General features: G+C 42.4%; 1 protein-coding gene across 16 annotated transcripts in view; it reads right to left on the bottom strand.

Moving 5' to 3' along the window:
* The window catches only part of robo2 (roundabout, axon guidance receptor, homolog 2 (Drosophila)), a 310,454-nt gene that overhangs the window by 44,810 nt on the left and 248,854 nt on the right, over positions 1 to 16,790 (bottom strand). For 12 of the 16 annotated variants that reach the window (XM_037083062.1, XM_037083129.1, XM_037083120.1 and 9 more), the window contains 5 exons: positions 16,465 to 16,585; positions 16,103 to 16,241; positions 6,932 to 7,068; positions 5,764 to 5,775; positions 1,717 to 1,841 (listed from right to left, as the gene is read on the bottom strand). In XM_037083062.1, coding sequence (XP_036938957.1) covers positions 1,717 to 1,841; positions 5,764 to 5,775; positions 6,932 to 7,068; positions 16,103 to 16,241; positions 16,465 to 16,585 — 534 coding nt within the window. The remainder of the gene's footprint in view (positions 1 to 1,716; positions 1,842 to 5,763; positions 5,776 to 6,931; positions 7,069 to 16,102; positions 16,242 to 16,464; positions 16,586 to 16,790) is intronic. The other 4 variants (XM_037083065.1, XM_037083085.1, XM_037083163.1 and 1 more) reach the window with 1 other exon arrangement.

Raw genomic sequence — 16,790 nt, 5'->3', positions numbered from 1 at the left:
TATGAGTTGAACTTATACTGAACAGAAATGAAGACAGGATAATCAATTCCACATATTCCAGAGTAAATACACATGATCATACTAATCCCACTAAAATATTCAGCCACTCAATTCCACCTCTTTCTTCTTTGGATCCCTTTTTCTCCTTAATATCCCAAAAGTTAACAGCAAGTACATTAGCTGAATTTAATTACACTTAATCACTTAAATGCAACAAATTATGTTGTTTTTTAAAATTAGGCTGTGCGCATCTCCCACACATAAGAGAGGCACACTCCATTATCCTCAAGTGTGAGTAAAAGGCCTTTCTGTCATTTAATTACTGTAGTGAATTAGCTTTAATTTGTTCTCTCGAAAAATACCTTCATACCTTTTGTACGTCAATGCGGGTGAGGTAGAGAAAGCATCAATAAACACAAGGACAGAGATGAGTGCCGGGGCGGCGAGGACGTGCAACTGCTTGTACAAAAGTGTTTGTAGTGCATTCATTTCAAAAGGCTCATCTTTAATGACAATGTCAGACAAACGCTGGATATAAATCCGCCCAAAGTTCCCAAATTACTCAGTGTGACTGAGTCATACTGCACCGCTTTAGGTCACACATCAGTGAGGGGGTGAAGTGGGTGAGTATTACACCGAGTGTTTGTGTGAACATGTAAGCATGCGTCTCACTTCTGTTCACTCTTTAAAAGAGAACTTTGTTGTAATTGTTGGCCTGCGAGCTGCGTGTGTGTGTATCAGTATGTGTGTGTGTGTGTGTGTTTGAACCTTAGCCAGAGCTGAATCATATCTCTGGCTCATCTACAAGCCCCAACAGGCTCCTAATTGGCACTGTTGTTGAGCATAGTGAGGACACCCAGGTATTTGAATGGGTTATCTGCTTGAGTGAGGGATAGGATCGTTCTTATCAGCGCAGGGTCACGGGAAACCGATTAGCACTTTGCCAGGCACACTGTCGTTTGGCGGCTTCTGAGAACAAAAGGTGTATCTGTGTCTGTAGTAAAGATACTGATGACAGATAGTGTAGTTTTTATGTGCTGTGTGTGTGTGTGTGTGTGTGTGTGTGTGTGTGTGTGTGTGTGTGTGTGTGTGTGTGTGTGTGTGTGTGTGTGTGTGTGTGTGTGTGTGTGTGTAAGGACTCGGCACTCGTACAGCCAAGGGAATCCAAACAATGTGACGATGCACAGTAGATAATGGAAGCTGCCAACTGATACTCCTATCATGCTGAACAAAAACCCCACTAACATTTGGCTTCTGTCTTCAGTGGGAAAGGGTGCAATCAGCAACCATTCCCAGGTCAGAGGTCTCTCACAGGTGTTTATCAGATCCAGGTCTGATCAGCTGTGTGTTAAAATTTGGATGTTGGAGGGTAAATATTTTTCCACCCATCTCTGTTAAAGCAGGGCTGGAACATCGCTCAGTCTGCGCTGAGTTTGAAAGAGACTGAAGTAAAAGATGTAAAAGTGTAACCATAGTAACATCGACAAAGGCCTCCATGTGGCTTTCTACTGCTCCCTGTTCTCTGGTGCATTTGTGATATGTACGCCATACACCAGAAGAAAATCAGAAAGGCAAACTCCTCTCCTGGCAAGGGGAGAGGAGTCAATTGTTGAAAACCTGCATATGTGCAGTACTATTGTTGTAAAACGGTATAGAAGTGCATATCATTTCAGAAGAAAAGAAACAGATTTTTAGGCTGTGTGAGATTGATCTTACCTGACTTCCCTCCTTCTGCCAGAAGACAGCAGGCTGAGGGTTTCCTTTGGTTTCACACGGGAAGGTTGCAGTGCGGCCTTGAGCCACAATTTGGTCCCTTGGGCGGATGACAAACTGGGGCGCAGCTGAAGTCAAAGGGGAAAAGCACCAGCGTTAGTAAGGAAATGGTATGAAGCGAGGCTAAACATCAGGACTGGAGATTATCAGGGGGGTTTCAAGCAAATAACAAGCAATCTACAACACGGTCAAATCAAAATGGGAGTGCCGTACAGAGCTTCCATGCAGCTTTATATCCGTGGGTCTCTTTCTAAAAGCTCTGAACAGAGAAAGAACACCAATGACTATCATTGCCATGGCAACCAGGTTGGCCATTCATCCAGGTGAGGCTGAGGCTGAATGAATGACAGTCACGTTGGCATTCACACAGGGAAGCGCCTTGGTCACAATGGCACTTAAATCTGAGACAACACAAAGGCACACCCATGCCCTGGATACATCCAAAACTATGAGCAGATACAGACGTGTAAGGGTTAATTCATGTCTGACTTTTTCCATATGTGAGACTTAGTGTGCATCAGAATGCATCTCATGTAAAAGTCATGATCTGAAGTGGCTAAGTGCGTCAAAAGAGAGTGAGAGACAGAAAAGACTATTTCTCTGTTTACAACACTTCAAGCTAACACCTTTCCATCAAAGAGAGAAGAGGCTTGAAAAGCTATCAAACTTTGAAATCGCAGCGTGAAGCTTTCTCAGTCAATATTCACGACTCCATCAGGAGCTAGACCGGTTGTCATGCACTCACAGTCGGGACAGAGTGAGACATTTCTGACTGACAACTCGACAGATGCAGTTCAATGAAAAAAAAGAGAGGAATTTAGATTAAATTCAAGTTTTTTTGCTGTCTAGCGTTGCCACTCTTCATTCCCTGACCATTTCACTGATGGTAGGTTAAGGAGGCAGGATTTCACACCACCTTTAACCTCAAATCTCTCCATCAATCATGTTTTTCAATTAATAAGAAAAGGCTGATGAATCGAGTGTATAAAAAGGGAATATATTGCATTTCTTTGCATATGATGTACTTTATTAATTTGCACCAATGTAACTGATTTCAGATATCAGGTTTTATCCAAAATAATCAAAAACTACAAAAGTTTGCATTCGGCTGACAATCCAGCAATGAAGCAAAGAAGAAATTTGCATCCTTCAAAAATTCTCAGCTACAAAAAAAATCATCTGTGAAAATGTCTAAACTTTGACCTAAGGTCATTTACTGCTTTACCCAAGACCTTCACTGGTTTATTCTCTGACTTTAGGTTTCAGGCCCATGTTGACATGTGCCATGCTGGCCAAGATCAGACATCAACGACACATTTATGTGTTAGAGGAGGAGACATGGTTCCTGCAGAGACAATGAAAGTCAAGTAATTAAAGACTCAGAGTCCCTGCCATAACCTCCGGTAAGTGCAGAAAATGGGTGATTTAGGCCATTTTCTTGAGAAATAATTATGAAAAAATTTTGAAATTTCCACCGACTGTTATAATATAATATTACATTCTGACCATAAACATGAATTGTTGCAAAGCAACATCTTGCACCCTTTATGTTTCTTTTGATTTCTTTGTAAGTCCTTTTAGTGACAAGCCAGCTGGTTTCAGTAAGGCCAAACTCTTCCCATTTGGCTGGTTTCTCCATGTAATCCCTTTCTGGGGGGTGTGTATTTGTCAAAGATACACACAGTTGGGAATGGTACAGATGGCTACAGATTTACTGCCTTCCCGTTTGGCCTTCTGCAGCTTGGATATCTTGTGGCTCTCACAATGCTGGGCCTGATACAGAGCTCCTAAATCATGCTCTGGCAAGGACTCAGTTCCCTCCCTTCACTTCCTCCGCTCTGCTCCAGCCCACATACTGCCTTACTAACTACTCACTAAAAATATGGTTTAACACCTCACAGACTGCACCATCACCAAAACGACCGACCTCGTCCTTTATCACAGTCTTTATCAATGTTTCCTGCTTTCCATTTTCATAGGCTCTTGTTACACATTACACATTTATAGAATACAAATAGACTTTATTTCACTTATTTCCATATTTACACTATGTCCAAGTATTATTAGTATCTATCCAAGTATTGTCAAACAGAATTAAGTGAATGTTTTTGAGGTTTATACATGTTTGTGCTTGTATGGATGACTGTTTAAAGCTGGCTGCCAAAAAAAAGGTGTTGATTCATCAGACTTAATAAAAGAAAGAAATCTGTTGGTGAATCATCGCTATTGTAGCCAACAACTTGTCATCAGTGGAAGCTGTTTGTAACCGAGATACTTTAAGTTAAAAAACAAGAATGAATGCCCTGGATTCTTTGAACAAACAGGTCAATACATCAACTCACTGTTTGCATCAAAGTATCTTTACAGAAAAAACTTGGCCTGAGATTCATCTCGGTTCATTCTATACCTGTGGCACTACTTTCAAAAAAGCAGGAAAAGAAATGAAACACTTCTGGGGAATGTGAAGGGGATGGACCTAAAGAAGGAGTGGGAGGCCCACAGAGAAATATAGATCAAAAACTCAGACAAATCAAGAGGAAGTCAGTGTGTGACAGTTTCACAGTTGGCTCTGGGCTAACTCACACTGGCCCTGTTTTGATTCAGAGACCATTAATGACATGTGAGAGGCTTCTTCCTGTCCCCACCTAAGGAAACACATGATCAGGTGTCCATATTTAATTCATGACAAGTCACATCTGCCTGGTCTGGAGAGGGCTCAGCATAAAACAGCAGTCAGGGTGAAGAGAACAAATGTACAGGGAGGCAGACATCCATTCAGCAGACCCGGGCACACAAACTTAGAAGCCTCCTCCTTTAAAATCCCACGTTCAATCATATTTTATTCAGAAGTCGACAGCAATTACTGCCTCTTCCCACAGGCAGAATGAATGTGTAATTTCCTCCATCTTCCTGAGAGCTGACAGTTTGACAATCACAGAACAGCCACTGCTGTTTTGGCAACCAAAGTCTAGCCATTGAGGCAGTGTCTGGGTTTTTCTGCCAGTCTTGACACACACTTCTGCCATTATTCCCCTCTCTTTTCTTTGTCCTGACGCCTGCTTCTAGCGCCTGCATTCCACCTGTTTCTGCCCTCAGACAGCACACCTTTCATTCCAGGTGCCCATGTTCGATCACGTCCTCTAACAATCCAACATCTTAAGTGTATCAAATTTAGCTCTGCCCTGACCTTTTTTCCAATCTGTGGGGAAATAAAATGAGAGTCCTGGTTTTGTGTCGCGGGGCTCAGAGAGAAAGAAGCTCGTCCAAAACAAACAGATCTCAGCTTTGTGTTCCAAAGATCCACAGATGGCCTCAAGACTTGCAAGTTAAACACGTCCTGGACCATATGAGATGACAATGTCTGGGACTATTAGACTGCCAGCCCACTTGGTCTTTGTAAAGGACAGGATCTTAAATCTATAGAGGCTTGAATTGAGAGCGACACTAGTAACAGAAACTTTAAATTACCACAGTTGATGTTGTTGAAACCTTCAGCAGCACCATCAGCTGTCAGGTGAGATCAAGTGTAAAAATACAAACCTTCAAGAAAGAATGTGCACTAACTAATGCCTTCTTTACTTTTAAAGAAATTCTTATGGAGTCAATTCAATATAACACATATTAAGTGACTCAGTTCAAAATACGGTATACTTAGGAAACTTGGAAGCTCCCCTTGGAACTTCAAGATAAGTGCAGCTGGCTGCATTGATTGGGATCAGTATGTCTCAAATTCAGTTAACAGTCAGACCTGGTCTGTTATGCTGTTAGTGTTTTTCATGTTAGTGATTCAGGTAGAGCTTTAGAATCTACACTATGTAACTATCTGCAAACATAAACACTGAGGCTACACAATGTGATGTAACACCTGTGTTAGCTAAATACAGTCATGTTAAAGCAATGGCAATTGATTGATTGTCAGGCAGTCAGATGCAGTAGTGAGTATGGAGAGGGCATGCAGGATGGAATCAAATCAGAAGGATGGGTACTTACCGACAGGGCGAGCTGGAGACACAACAATGGAGGAGTGGATACACAAAAGGAGCAAATTAAGACACACAAACATATAAAACAAGAGAAGAGGAACAAAACAAATAATAAAATAAGACAAAACAAAATCAAAGTCAGAATGAATGACATGTTGTGTAGGGCCAACACATTTCAGCCCAGGGTAAGCATGACAGAGAGGATCCAGTAGCTTTTTGGTGCTGGACAGATTTATTAATAAGCTTAAAGCTTCTGTTTCTTAGACACCAGCATGATGAAGGCAGTCTGGTGTGAGCGCCCCCCTGTGGTCAGTCACATTCAACTGAATTCAAATACCTGCATGGGCAGCCAATACTACTCGCCAGAGACACATTTACCACTGGACCTTCGCTGTCTGCATTAATGAAATCTATAATTCTACGTGCTGATGGGCAGAGCAGAAAAAAAAGAAAGGCAAGAGGGAGAAAGAGAGCATTTCGAAGACTAAGTGAAGATAGCATGTGGGTTACAGGCAGACTGGATCTGCTGTAAAATTCCATCAAAAAGAGCTGTTGCAGGTAGTGGTTCCCCAGTGTTTCCTCTGTGTTACTGTATGTTTCCTCACTGTCAAGGAAAACACTAAGATGCTACTTCCAGAAAGGTTAAAAAAAACAACCCAGACCTTGTTTTACCCCTCTGTGGCCCCCTGTGGCCCTCTAAAGCGCTACACAGAGACCTTAAACACTTGGGTTTAATGGGAAGAAGAGTGGTGAAAAGAGGAAAAAAATCATGGTTAGAATGTTTTTATTAACCTTGTAAACCCGAGGTGTGGGACTGGCGGTGTGCACCAGTAATCTGTGAAATGGCTTTGCTGACTGGGTGGTTACAGCATGGAGGGTATAGCGTGGCTAGCAGACCACCACAACGAGGGGGAGGGTGGCAGAGTGTGTCGACGCCGCACTTGGAAATGTAAATAATTAAAGAGATTCATAGACTGTCTACATCTCTCTTGGCCGAAGGAGTCAGCATTCTGGATTACCATTTGTGTAAAGGGGACCCTATGGAGTAAACTGCCAATGTAAACCTTGTTTTGGTGTACAAGTTGGACGACCTCGGTGGTGCAGGGCCTTCTCTAAGTGTTGTTCTGTGACTAGCTAATGTGAAAACACAAAAAAGGCACAAAGGCGTGTCATACCTCTGACTGTGAGCGTGGCGGAGGCCTCTAGCTTGCCCACGCGGTTTTCTGCCACACAGGTGAATGTGCCCTCGTCGTTCACAGAAGCCTTCTTCACTCTCAGCACATAGTCCTCCTTGTCGTACTTGATCTCATACCTGTAAACAAAGATGTCACATCATGAAATTGAAGTTGTCTGTTCAGCATTAAATGAAAATACTATAAATTCAGACAAAATATTAACCCCGTGATAAATAAGACGTGCTACAGTATTTCACCCGTGCCTGTTGAGCGTTCCGGCAGCAGCTGTGGAAAGTGTATTTCCTCTTGGAGAGGTACAAAGAAGCACCACTGTTCATTCTGACAAATGGAGATTGCGGGGAGGAGGATCAATTATTCAACAATGACACACAGTACACAGGGAGGTGTGCGTTCAATTGGAACCTTCAAAACTTGTTTAATATTCATGAGATGTTTCTCTCTCTGAGTTTGTGGATGATTCCTGAGCTTTTGTGTGTGCGTGTGTGTGTGACTGCATGTGCATGAACATACAGTTGCGATAAATCTCTACAGAACTAAAGCTTGTTATTGGAAAGCAGCTGACTGAATCAATACAGTGGCCATACTGAGGCAAAGTCGGCCCACTGCAGCAGTCAAATGTTTGCTTTTTTGTGTGTTTGCAGATGGTAGTATGTGTGCTTAGACCTGTATGAATTGTATGTCAGTTGACAGGGGTATGATGCAGGTCTTGTTTGTTTTTCCAGTCTGTAATTGAAGGGGGTGCTGGCCTGGCAGTGTGTGAGGATTGTGCCGGCGGGGGTGGTGGGCCTTAGTGATGGTGGTCTGTCAGTCTGACAACCTTCTGCTGTCTTCAGTGTGTCACTCAGGCACTGAGAACAGAGCTGAGATGAACAGATAAAGGGCCACTCTACAAGAGCTTGGCACTATACTTGCCCATTTAAAGCCCCCATGTATAATCTCTAGGTGATTACAGAATATTCTAAATTACTAGTTTGAAAAAAGAGTTTGGCGACCCAGCTGAAATTGATGCAGTGTGCGTGTGTTGCTTTCAGCATTTAAATCAGTGCACTGCAGGCTGACGTGTCTTTTTGATACCACGTCCCAAGAGTCACCTTTAAAGGCCATGCCTGCCATTAGATTATCCTTTTATTATATCTTATACCCCTGTTACATAAAACTCCAAACTTCCAGTCCAACAACTATTAAAAACACATAAAAATACCAAGAGCAGTGATGTCTGCCCAACACCGAGCAAACCCTCCTGAGATCCAACATACAGTCAGAGTTGTTTTTGAACAAACTGCGCTGGTCATGTTCGCTGTAATGAGGAAATATGCCACCAAGAGCAGCAACATGACTCTTTTATGTGTTTTTAATGGCTTTTGGATGACAATGCAGCTCCATGGCACGGAGGAATAAGCTGTAATAGTCGTTGGAGCAGCAACAGTCACTTTTGCTTTTGGCCTCTTTAGGGAGATTGTTAAAAGTTAATACACAATAGTGCACAGTATGAAGGTGGATAACTGTTTGTTCTTGATAATATATTGGACAATTAGATATGGCACCAAACCATGATTTACAGCAACAGTTTCTGATGTGACTTTAAAGTAACAGTATGCTATGGTTAATTTCCCTCAGGGTGGGAAAGACCCCTCTACTCGGCCATCAGGTGTACTGATGGCTGCTTGCCACCAGCAGCTGCAAAACTAATCTGTCCCGTCTATCCATGTCTTATTTTTTTCGCCTGCTGTTATGACATTTCCTCAGCGAGCATTTCAAAGGCAGCTTTATTGAAGCACATTCCTCAACTTTGACTGCCAGTTCCTCCTCTCCACACAGGTACTTAAGGAGCCATAATGATTATTTGACTGAGTCATGACTGAATGCTTTGTTCTACTGAGAGGGGATGTACAGTTCAGGTAATGTGGGGGAGGAGAATAAAGCATTTATTGTTGAAACTGAGTGAGTGGCATCCAAAGGAATGAGACAGCACCTTTTGGGACATGCCTGTCGTCAGATGAAAAACAAACAGGCTAATAGAGAAAGAATCCTCCCGTACTCTGCCCTCTGGCTATGATGGGTAGCTCAACATGAACTCCTGACTTGTAAGAGGAGGTGGAGATGAGCAAAACAGTGGCAACGACAAGTTAGGGCTTAGGGAAAAACACAGTGACTCTCGAACAAACCATGATGAGAGCAAGTAAACAAATGGCTTTTCCCCCAGGACTCTCAATCAACCTGAGAGGTAGAGGAAAGGCACTTTTTCACTGAAGAAGTTGGTTGCTACAGCCCTACATTATATTTACCTATTTCACTTTGTATTGGGTAAAATCAACCATACATGAAGTCTTTCTCAAAAGTTTAATGAGATACAGAGGCAGAAAACAGATGATCTACATCAGTCTTTACATTGCTATTAAAAAAACAAGACTGAAAGGCAACATGCTAACATGCTCACAATGCCAATGCGATTATGCTGATGTTAAGCTGGTAAGTTTTTCCATGCTTATCATATTACTTAGTCAAGTATGTTAGCATGTTAACATTTGCTCACTTACACTAAACACTTCAGTGTTTTTTTTTTGACCTGATCTTGGCGAAACATGAAAAGTTAAGGCTAAACCAAAGTCAACAGAATTCCTCTTCTAGGAACCATGAACCGAGATTTTTAAACAGTTCAACTTCTCATACAGGTTCCCGCAGCCTTAAATTGCAACAGCCGAAACCATTTGCATGTGGATAACCCACGTATGCACCTACTGGACACAACATGCTAATTGTTCTGGGTCCCGTCTCCATCAGTCCCTCAAACAGAACCTCAGGCTGGTCCATGACTTCTTTGTGGGAAACATGAGCCCAATCAATCTGTAATCAACTTCCTATATGGAATCAGCCTAGATGACAAGATGAGTGGAAATATTCAGGGATAAGAGGTAGTTGTGGCCCCACACACATGTAAGTACACACAGAAAGGGAACAGTAGCTCTTTATTGAGACTGGATTGGGGTAGAGCTCTGTTCTCTATTAGAGGAGGAATGTAATTGCACATGTAGAAGGGCTGTGGAAAGGATAGGAGAGCCAAGTTCACCCCATTGGACCCTCCCTCCTTTTGGGCTAGAGAAAGCACACTGTACATACACACACTCACGCAGAGAACAGAGTATACAATCATCCAACACATATCCACACATGTGCAGAGTCATTTGCTCGTGTGGGGAGATGAGGAGTGATGGGAATGTAAGCAAATGCCAAGACAAAGCAGCATTTTTCGGGGTCGTCAACTTGACGTGTGTGCTGCACGAAGAGGGCTGTGCAGAGATGAAAACTTTATTGGACGCACTTTCAAAGCATTACATCTGAGAAAATGCCTCAGATCATCTCAGAGGATTTGCCTTGAAACTGTCTGTCAGGAACACAGTCACCCGTGTTCCACCTTTAGACGTTGCCAACTCGCTCACATTAAGAGAATCTTATCTGTGCGCTGAGCGGACGACTGGATGTGTGTGTACAGTTATCCACAAATGACTCAACCTGAGATGCATCGCCTCTGTGTGTACATATGAACAGGGCCGGTGCTTGGCAGAAGGGTTGTGTGCCAAGTCTGAGCGCATGAGTCAGACTCAAGATACACTAGAGGACTAATTCCAGCCTGCTCTCTGGCCTGACTGCTCTGACACAAAGTCCCCTATCTGCTCCATTTCATTCTGACACTCTGATCCAGTTTCACACCATCTGACTGCTACTTTACCTCATCCTGATCAAAAGAACTGGAGTCTACCTGTCCAGGGCTTGTCACCCATGAGGGGGAATCAATTAACCGCTATCGCTTCTCATCTTGCTTCTTTAAGGACCTTATCCAGAACTCCGCTCCTTCTTGGCACCTCTCAGGCCTGAGCAGGGTCAGTACCTTTCGACTGACATTCATCACTTTATCCTACATTAATCAAAGATCCATTTGGCATGCCTTCAACCCTCATGGTAAGGCTAGGCTAGGGGTTTGTGGGAGGCAACCTCATCCTAAATTTGCCTTTGAAAGAGATACTTCTCCTCAGTGCCACAGTGGCAGCAGTGCAGCCTTTACTTAGTGGAAGTGGTCTGGAGCAGACTACATGCTTGTACTGGAAAATCATTGCAGATAGAGAAAGCTCATAGTTAAGTTAGGCTCATAGACCAATGCCTGGAGGCCAGTCATACATTTTCTCTTTTGGCGAGTGTGTGTGGATTAACGGATACACAAACAAGAAACTGAGGAAGTCAGACATGTATCCTCTGTGCTGAGGTATTCGCTTGTGCTTTCTAGCAGTAGAGAGGTATTTTTCATTATTCATGAAGACAACTGAAAAGCACTGACACATAATGACTGATCAGCTGCACATGCTCTTAATTAATGCACCACTATATCTTCTATATTCTGAATTATTAAGAGTGAATTATTATTGTATTCACCAACACAATCAGTGTCAATAAACCTTAAAGATTGAATACACCCCTGATCATCCTACTGCTGTTCCACCCACCAACCTCCTCATAAATACCAGATGTATCCACTTATATATCAGGGGAAGTAATGGAGACAGGAACCATAGCCTGCCGTATTTTCATTCTGCTGAGTTGCGGAGGTGGGAAATCACTGAAACTGGATGGTCAGCATAACACGGGCGCTCCTGTCACACTAGCTGTAACAGCTCTCTCAAATAGAATGACCCACACACCTCTATCATAGACAAACCCACACCAGCGCACACACACATGCACACACACATGCACAGAGCACAGAGGGATTGAGTCAGAAAGAAAGGCTGTTTCTGCTGAATGTTGCAGGGGCTGGCACTGTGGAGGTCAATGGGGACGAGGGGCCTGAATACAGATAGACTGCAAGACCAAAGGGGCTCTGATAAGGCACAGAAGAGGGCACGAGGGTCCAGAGCAAATGAGGAGGGAGAGGAGGGAGAGACGTGGGCCACACACTGAGCTGGTAGGCAATGGAAGTTAACACACACTGCCCAAAGATTTTTTAACTGGGATTCATGGACTATGGTAGAAACTCTTCCATTTGGAGACACAAAGCTCTCTGATGTGTGAGCAGCTACAGAGTGCTTTCCACTAGATTCTGCGGAGATGCTTGACAGACGGATTTTAATCTGATACTGATATTAATCCAAATGAAGACAGTCTTACAATTAGTAATTGGCCCATTTATGCATTTCTAAATGTGGGGCAAGCTTCATTATGGGAGGAAATTGTAGATATTTTTCACTGTACGTACAGCTTAAAATCAACTCCAGAGTTTTTTCACAGTATTTTAAGACACACGCTACAATCCAGCAGCTTGATGACACATGCCAAAGATTTTCCCCTGGGAAGACACTACTCTACCATCTGAATCCAATCACATGTATAAAGGCAAAAAGAATGAGTCCCATTCAAACCAGATTTATTTCTCTAGGGGAGGTTGAGTGATTTTAATATAACGTGCTGGTCAGTGATTTTAATCCTGTCTGGAGCGCAGATATGTGAATTCTCTCCTTCTACGCTGGTGATAATTAAAGCCCCAACCAACCACTGTTTTTCAGCACACTTATTGGACCTTTTATAACATAAGCTGTGCCCTGAGACATTTTAGAGTTTCACTGGCACAGCACACAATTTAGAGTCCGGTCTGACAATGGAAAAAGTAGAAACGTTTTATCCTGACCTGATGCTAACATAAAGTCCTATTTGGGAGCCCAGATGATGAAGAAAAAAAAAAGAAAAGCCATTATTAGGATAAGAACCCACAAGCTCAACAAATGGCCTGATCTAATTTCAGCTACAGGTAATTATTCTGTCTTGGCTGGTCTGCCTTCCTATAACTAATTCTATGTGTGGTGGGCTACATGTATTTAACATCATCACCTCACAGACTCCAGTGCTCTCCTTACTGTAAAGATATAAAATGAATTCAGAAAGAACCATTTGATAATCCTTATAATGTTTGTCTCTTAAAGAACCAGTTCCTGTAATTTGGCACTGAGTCAAATAAAATCCACAACAAGACTGTTTCCTCCCTCTGGAATATTAATCCTGTCCGAACGGGGTTTATGTGGATTTTTCTGTGAATAGCTACACATGTGTAGCACAAATAAGATTTACGCTGACGTTCTGAGTCATTTATTGGGATGTGCTTTGTTGCATACAAACAGAATGACAGTGCTTCGAGCAAAGCGTGATGTAAACAATTAAACCTAAATCGTTTCTTAATAAGAATAAGATCCATGCAATTGTTCTTTTAACACACACTAAAACAGAGGTTGAAAGTACATTTACTGAGGAACTGTGCTAAGCTACAATTTTGAGGTACTTCTACTTTAAATGATCATTTCCATTCAATGCTACTTTGTACTTCTACACCACTACAGTTCAGAGGCAAATCTTATTTACTTTCATTTTTACTGCAGTACATCTATTTAAATCTAGAAACTAGTCACTCTGCAGATTTATAAAACACAATCAACATACAGCTTAAAATGCACTGTTTTTTTGGTTAATTCTGTTTTTTGGTTAAGTATATTTTGATACTTACACTTCTTATTTAACTAAAAACTGAAGCACATCACTTTTACTTGTTATAGAGTACTTTCTACACTGCGGCATAATTTCTTCTTAACTGCAATATCTGTGTACTACTTCCATCTTTGCAAGGAAACATCTGAATTCCTGTCATTATTAATGCACCTGTTGGGATAATGCACCTGTTCTTTCTTGACATTTTCAACTATTTACTCTGACAGGTGCCAGACTGTTCAACTTTTTCACAGGGGCATGTATTGGGATTTCTCATCATCATGTATTATGAAAAACATAGATCTGACCTGTTTCATCACATCACAGTACTAAAGCTTGTTGAAAACTGTCCACGAGTAAATCAGCTTGTTTGCTGATTTTAATTTAGTTTTTCCAAACACAGTAAAACACACAGAGGTAAAAGAGCCGCACTATTTTCTTTGTCCTCTAATTGAAACCATTCTCTTGCTGTCTCTATCTCCTCCTCTATCCCACAGAGACTGAAGCCAGTGCCATCCTGGCGTACTTTATGTCTATGTGCCAGTGTGTGTTTGCCTGGGAGGCTGCTGGAGCCACTGAACATATTAAAGACCTGTTTACTCAGCTGAGGCTCCATTTCCCTTCTTGCTAGTATAAAAGTTGCACACACACAAACAGAGGCACAGACAAAGTGTGTAAAGGGACCAGCAAAGACAAGTTAAAACAATTTGATGGTAAAGAAGGAGCGGCCTTACTAAGTCTCTCTATTTCTACAGCTTATCATAATAATAAGGACGGTGTAACCTTTTCAGATGAAGCGCAAACAAAGACCCCTCCCCACTGAATACAGAAGGGCTTGATCTTTTATTCCTATGGTGGAGACCACAACAGATACGGCTACACACGCCCAGAGTGTAATGACACAATGGCTGTGCTACAGTAGCTGCTTTCATTTCTTCTTCAGAGCACTTGCCAGTTATTGGACCGGAAACTATTCTTTCGTGGGATTTTGAACAATTCTTCTGTCAGTCAGAAAGGCGGCGTGTTTGATGTTTATTAAGTGTGGATAAGCAGCGGAGGAAGCAGGAAAAAGTTTTTCACTGAACAATAAAAAGAGTCTTCCTTTTGGCACGCAACAAAGGAAGCAGAAAATGTCAGAATTAGAATATCTCAGGCTTCATGCTTGCTTTCTGCTACAAAGCTAAACTGGAGAATTAAATATAGCAAGGAAAACAAGCCCTCACAGTGTAATTAGACACACTGCAATATTTATTGCTTATTAATTTTGGCAGTGTTTTTTAAGGCGTTCTCTTCTTTTTTTTCCATCTCCGAATAAGGCCAAACTTCAAAGGGACGGTACAGTTAGCAAGGACACGGGCACATGACACTCATCCTACTCTGTTATAAATCTGTTAATTAGTGTACAAAATGAACTCATTTCCAGAGCCAACTCCCTATCAAAGACACGAGTGAAATACTTTTATGTGTTTGCTTTGGCACAGAGCTCTCGTCCCACTGCCCAGTGAACCAAATCCTTATCAGACACAAACAACCCGCCCACGCTCAGCTCTGCAGCTAGCCTTGAGAGATGTCAAGTCCACTGAGCGTGTATGTTTTATGAGGTGATCCAAGCAGTCTGTGACTGACTTGATGGCTGAGGACATAACGCTGGTCTCTTTGAAGTCCACACACACTGACCAAGCTGTTGACTGTGAGTCACACTGAAGCAACAGGCCAATACACAGGACCCAGCTAGAACAGTATCACTACATCATCAGTGGCTTTTCACAGAAAGTGAGACACACTATAGTGTGCAATGGTATTTCTCAGTAGATTACAGACTTCTATTCTTTCATCAGTTTCTGTTTTTGAAACTGTGAGTCACTGAGTGTGTCAACGAGGTTACATACAATGAACAGGTTTAAATGTGTAAGGGAGGGAGTTATTATCTTCCAGGTTTCTGGGGTGTCTGTGCCAAGATTTCACCTGAACAGCTGCACCTGTACACAGACACTTGATGGCCACGTCAGCAGCTTTACTCTGCCTCCTCCTATATCCTGTCATTCTATCTGTCTCTGTCTCTACCTGTCTGCTCCTCAGTGTGCCAGATTTTTTTTTCTGCTTGTCTCATTGTCTACTTTTCAGGCTTCCTGCCCACTTACCTGTCACTCAGTTTTAATTGTCTGGCTCAATATCTGTTTGTCTTCATGCAGAGCCCTTCCTTGACATGAGACACAGTCTGCTCCTGTTATGGATGTGGGAGCTGTCTTTTGGGGCACCAAAGGGTAGAGCCATTTTATCCTGAATGTGTAATGTGCATTGTGTACAGCCTAATGGAGCCATTTAATGCCCCCTGGCAGCCAGACCAGGTGATAGCTGGCAGTGTGAGTTATCATTAGTTTGAAACAGTCACTCAGACTGACATCATCGCCTCCACAGCTCCTTCGTATTAAGTGCAGCCTGTCACATCAGTGCTAGACACACACACACACACACACACACCCATACAGGTATGCAAAACGAACACACATGCTCAAAACTGGTTGTTCATATATGGTAACAGAGGAAGAGTGAAGCAACCTATCTGCAGAAACTTTTCACCCTTGAAACAAAGCCTTTATTTTTAGAATATCCTATAGATGTACATACCTCCCACGAGGAACATCAATGTCATCTTTCCTCCAGCGAACATTTGGCTGAGGGTCCCCTTGTACCTGGCAGCGAAACTCGATGGTCTCCTCTTCCAGGACCACCTGGTTAATGGGCCTCCGGAGGAAGGTTGGTCGCTCTGTGGAATGGGCACACGGGATAGATATAGATAACTTCATAATGTCAAACAGTGGGTCTTTGCCAGTGTGGGAAGATACGCTGGACGTCCACAGAGGCTTCTTCCTTAATAACAATCCCCTCTGTCGAATCATAATCTTTTCTTATCCCTCCATCATGTCATGGACAAAGCACAATCATCAGGAATGTTAATGTTTCATGAGAACTGGGGAAATTAAGCTCACCAAACACTGTGACTTGCGCTGTCTCACTGTCCCTCTCTCCAACCATGTTGGTACCCACACAAATGTACATGCCAGCATCGCTCTTCCTTGTGTTGGAGATCATAAGCTTCCCTCCTCGAATCTGAAGAAAAAAATAAATGAAAAATTCTCTTAAAAACACAGAAGAAACATTTTAGTTTATCTCCACGTTCTCCAAGTTTTCATTGCAGTCCTTGTCAATTTTAACCGACACTTGCAGTAACACAAGAAACAATGCCTCTGTAGCTTTTTATTATGCGCCCCACACAATAAAACTCACACAAGACATTAAAAGAAGTTCTTCGGTA

The sequence above is a fragment of the Acanthopagrus latus genome, chromosome 2 (genome assembly GCF_904848185.1).
Source record: "Acanthopagrus latus isolate v.2019 chromosome 2, fAcaLat1.1, whole genome shotgun sequence".
NCBI lineage: Eukaryota > Metazoa > Chordata > Actinopteri > Spariformes > Sparidae > Acanthopagrus > Acanthopagrus latus.
The sequence above is the reverse complement of the archived record's forward strand: the minus strand, read 5'-3'. Positions and strand labels throughout refer to the sequence as shown.